Source organism: Lycium barbarum, chromosome 12, assembly GCF_019175385.1.
Source record: "Lycium barbarum isolate Lr01 chromosome 12, ASM1917538v2, whole genome shotgun sequence".
NCBI lineage: Eukaryota > Viridiplantae > Streptophyta > Magnoliopsida > Solanales > Solanaceae > Lycium > Lycium barbarum.
Genome location: NC_083348.1, coordinates 106476623 through 106490156, shown reverse-complemented (window position 1 = coordinate 106490156; position 13534 = coordinate 106476623). Strand labels below are relative to the sequence as shown.

General features: G+C 39.6%; 1 protein-coding gene across 1 annotated transcript; it reads left to right on the top strand.

The window, feature by feature from the left end:
• The first annotated feature begins 9393 nt into the window (after positions 1–9393).
• Positions 9394–13107, top strand: LOC132624780 (uncharacterized). The gene is made up of 3 exons (XM_060339505.1): positions 9394–9422; positions 10857–12034; positions 12290–13107. Exons 1-3 carry the CDS (start codon positions 9394–9396, stop codon positions 13105–13107), a joined length of 2025 nt encoding a protein of 674 aa, XP_060195488.1.
• Positions 13108–13534: the final 427 nt, after the last annotated feature.

The following is a 13534-nucleotide window of genomic DNA, read 5'->3' as shown; positions in this document are numbered from 1 at the left end:
CTCGTAGCTTCGGGCGAAGGTTTGACTCATAAGATGATAATATAATGGAACCAATATGATGGTTATAGGAAGTGTTTTGAAAACTAATCAAGTCATAAGAATAGCCTTTGGACAAAGCAAAGTCAGAAGCCTTTCTACGGGGGATGTTTTCAAGTGAGTTTGTAGAAGGTCTTACTTCCAACGACCGTAACCCCTTTATTATTTGGGAATTTGGGAAAACTTCCTTTATGAAAGTTGTAGCCCTTTGAAATAGATTTCCAACGGTATATTATGAGTCTTGAACAGAGCTATGTACAAGAACCGACACATGTTGCTTGTGGGGGCGCGTGCGATGGACCCGCGTCGCGGGCCGATTGCACAAAAATACCCTCTCTGAATATCGACCTGAAAGGGGTCGCGCGATGCACGTGCGTCGCGGACCAAACGCATAAAAGGTTGGGTTTTGGGTCAAAAGTCGGGTTTACGCGTTTTAAGTTATATTTAAGATTTGGGGTTTATTTCCCCAACACCCCATTCACGAAAAATCACCCTAAATTCATAGAGAACAAGTCCCAAACCTCAAGAAACTTCCAAGGTAAGTTTTATCATGATTCTAGGTTGAATTCAAGTACCTAATCCCTTTCTAACTTGAGTAAACCCTTCCAAATCAATTCTAATATATACTCTAATAATCTAAGCAAGAAATCATTGTTCCTAAACTAGGGTTTTCAAGAAAACCACCCCAAGGTTCAAGAATTCAAGACTTTGGAAATCTTCTTCAAAGTTCATGTCTTTAATTCAAGCTTTGGAGCGACTAAGGTATGTAGAGTTACTATCTACGTGTGGGAACATCATTGTTCTTCCCCACGCCTCATAATCCATAAATTATGATTCTTTACGAAAATTAGGGTTTCTATACCATGCTCATGGTAACCCTAGGTCCATGTCCGTGATTATATTATGTATGAATTGTTATAATTCCATCATTGAGTTCTTAATATTTCTTTATGATTATTAAGAATTTGTCTGTAATCTATGAAAAATCCATATATCTCATTCCATGGGTTCATGCATGCTAGTTTATGATATATTATGCTATTTTCAAGAAAATACTATACATGTTTTACAAGTTCATGCAAGCAAGCTATAATTTATGATATCCATGTACAAGCAAGTTATATTCATGAAAACCATGGGCAGCAAGTGCACCTTATTTTACATGTTCATGATTTTGGGAGTTGCTTTAATTATCGAGGAAGGCTTCAAATAGCCTGAAACTACGTAGCCACCGTAGGATGAGGATCGCTCCACCCATGTCCCGGACGATCTCTCATAATGACTGGATCCTTTCATATTTTATTAAATCTCATGCTCCCTGGCAAGGACTGAGTGTTCTGCTGGCAGAACGCAGCACCAGACCATGGATCGGTTATAAGTTATTGCTCTCCCTATCACGACCCAACCCTGTAGGCCGTGACTGGCGCCCTAGTTGGGCACCCTGACGTACGTATTCAATCGAATCTCAAACAATTAGCATATACGGCCATAAACACTATATGCCGTCTCAAACTATATCAAACTGTATCAGACACATTTCAGCGCAAACATACACATATACATATATCAAAAGCCGACAAGGCTATCAAATGTATCAAAAGCCGACAAGGCTATCAAATGGCACAACGACCCAAAACACATATACGAATGCACGCCGACAAGGCTGCCATAACGAATGGGATCATACCAAATACACCCATACAGAAGTAGGCACACACACCCACAAATAAGTCTACAGACCTCTAAACAGACCAAACGAATCATATGGCGGGACAGGGCCCTGCCGTACCCCTGAACGAATATATACATACATAGCGAACAAAATATATATACCAAAAGTGTATGCTCTGAAATAAGAAGAGCACTCCAAACAGCAGAAGAGGGTGTCCTAAACTGGTGGATCACAAAACTGTGCGTCTGTACCTGCTGGCATGAAACGCAGCCCCCCGAAGAAAGGGGGTCAATTACGAAATATGGACTGAGTATGCAAAACAGAGGATACGGAAACAAATCTGAGACATAAACGAAATAGTAGTACAGAGAATAAGTACAAATCTAACATATCAAACTGTTTACTTTAAAAATATGTAAGTCATGCATAAGGTACAGAAGAATATGGTCGCCCGCCCGTCGATGGCGCCATAACACAGCATAACACCAGATATAAGTTTCAATTCTCCGTATCCCCGTCACATATCATAACACAGCATAACGCCGTATACAGCATAACACCAAACATAAATGGAACCTGACCCTCATTAGCGAGTAGCTCGGAGATCCATACACACAGCATAACTCCGGAGTATATCAAAGTGCGCACGATAACAGAACCAGCCCGGGACTCGGGGAAAGGAATAACAGAATGCACGAGTAGAGTCGTGAGTAGTCATATGCATAAAATCATTATCATAAACTCGAACATAAGTAAAATGATCAAACTTGTAAATCGAAATAATAGTCATATCAAATTCTTTCAAAAGTTCTCCGAATTACATAAGGGAAAGTCGCGGGACCCACGGATGGGTATTGACCCGAGTCGGGCCCGCCTATGGAAATCATACTCATTATACATCATGCAAACTTCTATAAAAGTATTGGAACAATCCGAGCCTTTATGTGAAAGATATGGCATTCAAACATTTCGAAATTCTTTAAAGTGAAACCTTCCTATACAAAGTTCGGAAGACGATTATTTTAAATGCATAAAGGTTCATATTTCATCAAACCATACATAAGAGTGCCAAGAATTATATAAGGATCATATCATGCCCGGATTTTGAATTTGGAATGCCCTTAAGGCTCTAATCTAGCCTATGTAAAACTAAGGCATGCCAAAAGAAGGAAGGTTGCTTTACATACCTCGTACGCACTCCAAGATAGTCAATCTAAAGTAAATCCCAATCTACGCCTCGGGCTCCCCAAGGTCTACAAATACGCCAACGAATACCAAACATTAGCTAAGGGCACTTAAGCCATTCATTCCAACTATTCATTAAATTCTACAGAAAATTCGGCAGCATTTCCCCTGTAAACAGGCCATCCCGAGAATTTAACTCGCTCAAAATCAACAACAACAACCACAATAACCAACCTAGAAATATCGATAATCAATTCGAAAGGCAAAATAATAATAGTGGCTCTCTTTTACACCATTTGACAACTTTCCAATCATTCAATTCAATGGCTTACTTTCAAGCCACAATATCGTTCGTACATTCGATTATTAACCCAAACCCATACTAACAACATTCAAGAACATTCTAAACAATTCATATAATATTTCCAACAATCCACAAGTTTTCCAAAAGTGGCCGAAAACAGCCCCCTAGCCGTGAGTAGCCCCTAAAACCGAAACAACCCTCTTTTCACGTTCCTCGATTTCAATTCACGTTTTGTATCACAATCCACAATATAACGATATCATTCTCATAAAATATACGAATTACATCAAACGTACAATAAGCCTTAAATCAGCCCCTACCATTCCAACATCATTTTTGAGTCATTAAATGCTCAATTCCAACTAGAATTCATAACGACGACAATTAAAACGCTAAGCGATAGTAATGCGATCTTCGACATATTATAGGACTCACATTCGTCCACACTACACATATACATATGTTAATGGTCCTCATATATAAAGATTGCATTAAATGCACAAAGTTCTCCAAATCAATCCGCACATTTATCATATCAAATTTGGGACATTAAACTCTCATTTCCAACATGAAAGTCATCACAATAACCATTACGACGCTAAGCGATATTAATTCATTCTTTGCCACACATTGGGACCATATATACTGCCACACCCACATCTATACATATACACATTTAGATGGTTCTAATCTATCTCTTCACCCTACAACAATCAACAAGCTACAAGGAACTAATTTATCAATTCAATCACACAACACACTCATACCCCTCACACGGCCCACATACCAAACACAAGACCCAACTTCAACATTCCATATTTCATGATTTTTATCCATTTTAGCATACTACAATACGCATACAACATTTATAACTCACAAACAAGATTAGAACTCACCTTTCTTCTTCGATCCACCAATAGGCTAGGGTTTGCAAATCTCTTAAATGAAAGACATGATCGCTCCAACGATGCTTCCATGTTACTTAGGGACCTGTAATTAGTGGGTTAACACAAAGGAATTAATTTTTGAGAAGCTAAAAATGGGGGTTTGTTTTCTCCCTCTTTGGCCGAGAGCCTCTATGGCTTCAACTCTTGCTCCTTTTTTTTTTTTCTAAGTGTTAAGTGAAGAGAAAGAATGCTTGGTCCTCTTTTTAATTCTATAAGTGGTGTCCAAGTGTTGATGGCCCACACAATGTGTTGGACCATTTAAAATTGGCCACACAATGTGTGGGACCACTTAAGGCTACACGGCCACAAGCACCTTGAGTGCAAGGTTTTTAAATTCCAATTCTATGAATTATGATCCCAATTTTTCCTAAGTATTCAATGCCAACAATTTCATATATAACTTATGTCTCAAAATAAAATCAAAGGTCAAAAGTCCCGACTTCAAATCCCGGAATAGTCTTGGCCTTAAATTATCATAGTTAATCCGGGTTGTCCCAATGTATAAAAAATACGGGACGTAACACTCCCTACTTATGATATTTTTACCATGTTATATATATGTATGTATTCATGTTCATGACCAAGTTTCAGTTTCACTTTCAGTTCTTATCATTATTATTTTATGTCCAATGTTATTTCTTTCAGTTGCTTTACATACCAGTACATTCAATGTGCTGACGTCCCTTTTCTATTACCCGGGGGCCTGCATTTCACGATGCAAGTATTGATTGACAGGACAGTACTCGTATCAGCTTTTGGTGAGCCCCATCTCAATCGGGGTTGTGTCTTTACTTCTATTTATGTCAGTTATGCATTTAAGGTATGCCGAGAGCCTTGTCCCTGTGAACAGTTTAGCAGACAGATTCGTGTCAGAGGTTTCACAGACTATTCAGTTGTCATGTTCAGTTGAGTTGGCCTTAATGGCTACATTACCATAATTCCGCATTCATGATATAATAATAATAATAATATTTTCAGACTTATGATTATTGAACTCCATGTTTTCACAATTCATGCATGTTTACTTTATATTCCGCATCAGTTCATGTCCCATGTAGACTCAGCAAGTCATGTGGTTCGCTCGGTCACATGTAGCAAGGCACCGAGCGCTGTGTTACGCCCAGGCCATGATTCGGGGCGTGACAAAGCTTGGTATCAGAGCCTAGGTTCAAGTGTCTTAGGGAGTCTATGAAACCGTGTCCAGTGGGATCACTTTTATATGTGTGTGCGCGCCACACATATAAACAGTTGACCACCAAGACATCTAAGATTGTCTCACTTATTTCAACTCTAGATAGTGCAATAGAGCTATGTTCTTAGAAATCACTCATACTCGTGTGTTGTTCCCCATTCTACCAAATACGCCTCATCTTAGTGGATGAGGAAGATGTGAAACTAATCATTATCGATGTGTTGCTTTCAGATAGAGTTGTCAGGAGTTATTCTGACTCGTGCGCATTAGATTCTTTCAGAAAATGTCTACTAAGAGAAAGGCAACTTGGGGATCGAGGGCTACCCTTGATGCGACCCCAGAGACAAACTCTCAGACTCCGAGAGTTCTAATTTTTCAATTCTGCGACTGTAGGTCATCAGAACCTTCTTCAAATACCACTAATGTCCCAGCTCAAACCAATGTGAGGAAGAGGGGTTTTCATAATCCTATTTGCTACAAGTGTAATAAGAGACATCAAGGGGTATGCCGCTATGGCACCCCTAGATGTTTTCGGTGTGGCCGGCAGGGTCACTATCTGAAAGATTGCCCACAAGTGAAACAGGATAACAAAGGTTTTTCGCACCCCATTTGCAGTAGGTGTGGAAAAAGACATGCAGGAGTGTGTAGGATGGGTTCGGATGTGTGTTATAATTGTGGTCTCCAAGGCCACATGCAAAGAAAATGCCCTTCAGTTAGTACAATAGTAACACTAAGGGTGGTAGTGCAATTCGTTCCCCCAGACCAGGCATAGCCAATTCAACAACACCGTTCGCAGCCCGTACGTAGTACTTGGGCACTAGCAGACCAAGGCACTGATAGGGATGAAGTATTAAGATTAAGTGGGGATCAAGCACACTATCATGATATGGTAGATCGCCAGGACTCCGATGTGCCGTCACATGTGCCCTAGGTGTGCCAATAATTTTCCCTCCTTGTCACATATGATATATTATGCCCTAGATCTATTATGTCTTAAGTGGTTATTGTGCAGTTGATAGTTCAGATTTAAGACCCTACAAGGTACTATGTTAGGAAGTTAACTGCAGCAGACATAAATTGTCCATGGTAGTTTTAAGCAAGAAATAACCTAAGAGCCAACCACCTGTAATACTAGAAAGCCTCGACCTTTTCTAGGATATATATATTTTGCCATACGATCTATGCACATGACTAGGAAGGGACTGATGCGATAAGAAAACCACGAGCAGACTATATTGAATTTTTGTAGGATTAGTTTTAAATTATTTAAGCTTATTCAGGTCAGACCTAGTAAGATGACGTTAGTAAGTTACTACAATAGGCAGATATTACTATGAGATAAAAGAAGAATAATCCAACCCTAGTCCCTTGGAAAGAAGGATCTCATATATGGAGGAAAATGTTGCAGGCCAGGATCTGATTGATCATCAAATTTGGTGGCAGCTGAGAATGGGTTCTTCATTATTCTGGTTTGATAACTGGTTTGGACTAGGCCCATTATACTTCATTGTTCCTCCTGATTTTCAGTGTAATGAAGCCATAGAGAATGTTTCTGATGTAGTTACTGATGGTAGGTGGCATGTGCCTGCCATTAGAAACAATTTTCCTGAGGATTTGGCTGATTACATCTTGACTGAGGTAACGCCACCTTCATTCTTCAGCAACAAGAATGAACAAGATTGGTGATAAAGGATCACCCTGCTTGACACCTCTGGTAGAATGGAAGAAACCATGTGGCTGACCATTTATAAGGACTGAATACCAATTGTTACCTATGAGCTCATGGATCAAACCAATTAATCTTTCACAAAACCCCATCTTCCTGAGTACTTTAGTGAGAAACAGCCATGACAGCCTATCATAGGCCTTTGTCATGTCTAGTTTCATGACCACATTTGGCACTACAACATTTCCATTCTTCTTGCCTTTGTTAGTCCTCAGCCTTATATCAGTTATGATCTCTTGAATTAGTAGAATGTTTTCTACTATACTTCTGCCTCTCACAAAACCTGCCTGATTATGAGAAATCAGGTCTGGTAACAGATGCACCATTCTTTCATGCATAACTCTAGAAATTACCTTGTTTACAAAATTGCTCAAACTTATTGGTCTCATGTCACCAAAAGTTTGAACATCTTTCTTTTTAGGCAGCAGAACAAGGTGTGTGTGTGTGTGTGTGTGTTATGTACCAAGGCAAGTTAACACCTCTGAGAAAATCCCATACCATGTTGAATAAATCATCACCAACAACATTCCAGCATGTTTGAAAGAACAAACCTGTGAAACCATCATGTCCTCCTCCACTAGTACTACTCAGACCAAAAACTGCCAGTTTCACTTCGTCCTTGGTAGGACCTGCAACCAATTCCTCATTTTGTTCCCTTGTGATTAGAGAAGGGACATGTTGCAAGATATCAAATCTTCCAGGATCTCTATTTTCAGGATGCTGATGAAACTGATCCTGAAAAAATCTCAAGGCCTCCTCTGCAATATCATTTTCATTTTCCAGCCACTGCCCTTAACTATTTTGAATCCTCTTCAGCTGAAGCATTTTCCTTCTAGCATTGACATAATTATGAAAGAACTTAGAATTCTTATCACCATCTTGAAACCACTCCATACCTACCTTCTGTTTCCAGTATTCCTCCTCTATAGCATATACTCTAGTCAGCTCAGCCTCCACGTGTCTCAACTTTGCTCTATTCTGCACAGTTGGATTCTCCTCAAAAAGTCCTTCATGAACTTTGATCACTTCTTCAAGATTGGAGATTTTCTGGAAAATGTCTCCAAATGTTGCTCTACTCCATTGTGACAGTGCCTTCCTCATATTTTTCAACTTTGAATTGAATTTCATGAAGGCATTGCCTTCCACCTCAGTTATCCAGTTTGCTTTGACTATGTCCATAAACGTTTCATGCTTGGCCCAGAAATTGAGAAATTTAAAAGATTTTCTCACTTGTGGAACCTGGTCCTTGCATTCTATTAAAAGTGGGGAATGATCTGATCCTTGCTTGATCAGATGAGTTATCTGCAGGCCTGGAAATAGCTGCTAAAATTTAATATTACCCAAACACCTATCCAACCTTTTAAACACACAATATTCAGCACCTCTCCCATTCCACCAAGTGAAAACACTGCCCTTGTAACCCAAGTCTGTAAGGTTACATGTGTTTATGCAGTGTCTGAAGTCCTCCACTTCATTCAAAGACACTGGCAGGCCACCATACTTCTCCTCTTCATCACATATGAAATTAAAGTCTCCACCAACAAGCCATGGCAATGTCATATCAGAAGCCAGATAATACAAAGAGTCCCAAAGTTCAATTATTTCCATTCTATCACATTTTGCATATACAAGTGTGACAATCATCTCCTCTTCAGAATTCACATTGTGCAGTTTTAGAGTAAGCTGTTGCACACTATCAATCAGGACTGTGACTTGATAGTCTTCATTGACAAAAGCCCATATCTTCCCAGAGACATTACACAAAGCAGTTTCAATTCCCAATCTCCTCCTATAACTTTCCAGCTTGTAAGACTGCTCAGAAGGCTCCATGAGGCCTACAATGAAAAGCTTGTGTCTCTTATGCATTGTCAAAAGCCTCTTAAAAGCTTTTTTTGTATTGAATGATCTAATATTCCAGATTAGTGCATTCATCACTAATTATGGGATTTAGAATTGTCCCTCCTTGTTGTCACCCCAAGAACTTGAGGTGTGTTTTGACTTGCTGCTTTCTTTCTGCCTCTACCAACACCTTTCACAATTTGCCTAGGTAATAGATCACCATCTCTTGCTGCATTTTGAAAGTTTTGAGCAGTTGATTCTTCATCCATATCTACCCTCAGCACCTCCCCAGATGGTACTGCAACCTGCATACCTCCCTTTTCATCTGCACTTGTTACTAATCTCCTTTGAGATGGCCCTTGTAACCTGTAAATTCCTTGCTGAATTGATTTTTGAATTCTTTTGGTTCTTCTTAGCATTAGAAGAAGAAGAAGAAGCAAAGGACAAACTTGGGACACAACTATATCAGTAGCAGCTGTATGGCCATGCAGAATGGGTTTTTCTGCAATTCCTGTTGACAGGTTGTGTGTAAATGTCTTACAAGGTGTAAATTCCTACAAGGAACCTTGGAGGATGTTCATCAACAATCTGACCAATGTGACCAGTCTAAACCCTAAACCCTAAACCTTTATAAATGGTCAGCCACTGATGTGGCGTGATTTTACACCACAATCGATGCTTTTTAACTATAAGTTTTACTTGTTTTTAAGCAAGTCTATGTCATTTTACGTAGTTTTTGTCATGTTTCAGGTAATACGAGGTCCCTAAAGCCTAAGTGTGGAAAACAAGCAAAACAGTTGCAAAACTGGAATTAACTGGAAGTTCTGGAAAAAAGCCGTGGAAAAATACTCTACGCGATCGCGCAGAATACCCACGCGATCGCGCCCACGCGGGAATTGTACTCCACGCGATCGCGCTGGAATGTAACGCGATCGCGCCTACGCGCGTTGTTAATTCCACGCGGTCGCGCAGGATCTACACGCGATCGCGATTAAGGGAGCAGGGGAAGCTGACGTCATCCACGCGATCGCGCATGCACATGGCGCGATCGCGATGAAGGATTTTCGGCAATTTTCAACCAGAACCTGGGATTTGACGATTTCTTCCATTCCAGTTCCTATAAATAGAAAATGAGGGCAAAACATCAGTATCTTTGGCAGCTCCCACAAGTTGGAGGCTAGGGTTCCTACAAAAAATGTTCTCTCTTCTTTTTAATCCTTGTTGATGGAAATCTCTTGGTGACAATTAAGATTGATACTCTTGTTGTGCTTATTTATTCATTTGCATTGTTCTTAATCAAGTAAGTTTTTGCTATTTTAATTATTCTTGTTCTTGAATGTTTTCATTGGATTAGCTAACCTTTGAACTCGCCCATTTACTTTGTTTGAAACTCGGAAGAGGAAGAACGGAGTTGGGATAGAATAATTAACATGAATTTGGGGCGTTAACCCTCATCTAATGGAAGTTGACCTAGGAATAGGCAATACCACTTGTAGCCATATTCGGGTGTTCTTAATGCTCCTCATTGCTTGAGGGATCTTCAATTGGGTAGTCTAGTTAATCTTCGGAAGAAGTTAATTTAGAGTCATTATCCGAGGCTAAATAACATAAACTTGCTATTATTTACAATTCGTGAAATAGATTGGATCGTTACTTAAGAAGTAGTTTCCCTTCTTCCATTCTTGTTGCCATTGATCAATTTACTTGCTTTGTAGATTAGAATTTATATTTCCATATTTTATAAAAACCTTATCAAAAACAACCATTGATGCGTTCGGGCATAGCTATTGTTAGTGATAATTCCTAATCTGCTTAAATCACCTACATATTGTTCTCTGTGGGATTCGACCCCGACTCATAGTTGGGTAAATTATATTTGCATACGACCGTGCCCATTCTAATTAATAGGGTGGATTTGGACGTTATCAGCCACATAATTTCTTCCATTCTACCAGAGGTGTCAAGCAGGGTGATCCTTTATCACCAACCTTGTTCATTCTTGCTGCTGAAGTATTGTCAAGAGGTTTGAATGCAGTTCATGATAATCTGTGGTATACTAGTTTTGGTTTGCCTAAGTGGAGTCCAAAAATAAATCATCTAGCATATACAGATGATACCATAATATTTACATCTTCTTGTGAGATTTCTTTGAATTTGATGATGGATGTCCTAATTCAATATGAGATTGCATCTGGTCAGCTGATAAACAAGGCAAAAAGCTCAGTATATTTGCATGACAAGGTTGATGAGGTAACTGTTTTGAAGGTTGAGAGAGTTACTGGCATCAACAGACATGTTTTTTCTTTAATGTACTTAGGCTGTCCTATTTACTATAGTAGAGCATTCTTGGCCTTTTACTCTGATCTGATCACTAAAGTAAGAAACAAGCTTCAGGGGTGGAAAGGCAAACTGCTGTCATTTGGTGGAAGAGCAACTTTGTTGGCTCATGTATTACAGGCAATGCCAATGCATCTACTATCTGCTATGGATGCTCCTTTCTTTGTGATTGATAAGCTAAATAAGATACTTACTCAATTCTTTTGGAGCAATTCTAATGGTGAGGCTAACAGACACTGGGCTAAATGGCATGAGGTCTGTATGCCTAAGGAAGAAGGTGGACTTGGTTTTAGAAGGCTGGAGGATATGTCTATGGCCTTGTTTTCAAAACTCTGGTGGAATTTCAGAACCAGGCCTTCGTTATGGAGTTCATTTATGAGCAACAAATACTTAAAGAAGAATAATCCAATTCTGGTACCTTGGACAGAAGGATCTCATGTTTGGAGAAAAATGTTGAGAGCAAGGGATGCAGTTGATCATCTCATTTGGTGGCAAATCAGAATGGGCTCATCTTTATTTTGGTTTGATAATTGGTCTGGGTTGGGACCACTCTATTTTCTTACTCCTCCTGATTTTTACTATGATGAGAACATCAATAATGTTGCTGATGTGGTTATAGAAGGCTGGTGGAATAAAAATATTCTGAGGAACTGCTTACCGGAGGACCTTGCTGAACATATACTGCATGAAGTACTCCCTCCTAGTAGTTCTGATGATCTTGACAAGCCATGGTGGACACTGGAACCTAGGGGTGAGTTTTCTGTTAAATCAGCTTGGGAGTACCTAAGGACTAGGGGTCAGCCTAGGGATGCATATAAGAAGATTTGGGTGAAAGGACTGCCTTTCAAAATAGCCTTCTTGATGTGGACGGTGTAGCATTTCAAAATACCACTGGATGATGTGATTAGAAGCTGGGGATACCATATGCCATCAAAGTGTTTTTGCTGTGTTGAACCTACAGAAGAATCAGTACCACATATCTTTTTGAAGTGCCAAACTGCTCAAAGGGCCTAGTCTTATTTCTCTGCTGCTGCTGGTATCAACATTGCAGGTTTGAACTTGCATCAGGTGATTACAAAATGGTGGAATACTGATACACTAGCTAGACTGAAGCCTATTTTCTATGCTATCCCTTCTATAATTATGTGGGAGTTGTGGAAGAAAAGAAATGGGGACAAGCATGGAAATAAGGTCTCTACTAGCAGGGTCATATGTCAAGCATCAACCAAAATCCAACAGTTGGTGAAACTAAGAAAACCAGGCATAAGATCTGTCCCTCATAGATGGTTGGAAATGTTGAAGATTCTGGAGAATTTTGTGCCAAAGCTTCAAATTACAAAAGTCATGTGGACTTTGCCTGCTGTAGGAATTTGGAAGTGCAATACTGATGGGGCCACTAGAGGGAATCCTGGTAGGAGTGCCTATGCATTTTGTGTAAGAAACTCTGATGGTGACTTGGTTTATGCAAGGGCCAAGGAAATGGAGGAAACCACTAACACTGTGTCTGAAGCAATGGCTTTGCTTGGTGCTGCAAGATATTGTCTGGCAAATCATGTGTACTCCTTTATTCTTGAAACTGATTCTTTACTGATGAAAAAGATTATGGACAGAGAATGGAAGCTCCCATGGAATATTATTCATGCAGTAGAGGAGATTTGGGATATAATACACAATGCTGATGTTCAAGTACTGCACATTATGAGGGAAGGAAACCAATTAGCAGATCATTTAGCTAATTATGCACTGGATCATGGAGAAGTGAATGTAGCCTCTTTTGCAGAACTTGACTCAATAGGAAGGAAGATTCTCAATAGTGACAAACTGCAGTGTCCCTATCTGAGAATCAGAACTGTCAAAACATACTTCTAATGGATGGTGAGCCTGAAGATCTGAGTTGGTGTTGGTGCTGTGCAGATAATTTTCACTCATCATGTTCAAGGCCTTTTGGAGGAGGACATGATGAGGCCTTATACACTAACACTATTTTCTATTTTGCAGGCACACATTATGCATGGAGACTGGAAGTCTACAAGTTTTCTGGAATTTCTACTGAGCTTTGCATCATTGATCCTATTGAATTTGGAAAGGATAAAATGCATGCTGAGTGGAAATCCAACTCTTCCCAAGTTATTCAAATACTTGGCATCATTGATCCTACTCACATAGGAGATGACATGGTCTGTTTGCTGAATTACACACACCAGAAGATTAATTCTCTGAGAGTAACTTAGATATCTGAGGCTAAATTTCAAGTTACAAACAAAGCTAATCACATGCTTTATCCTATTGATCCTAT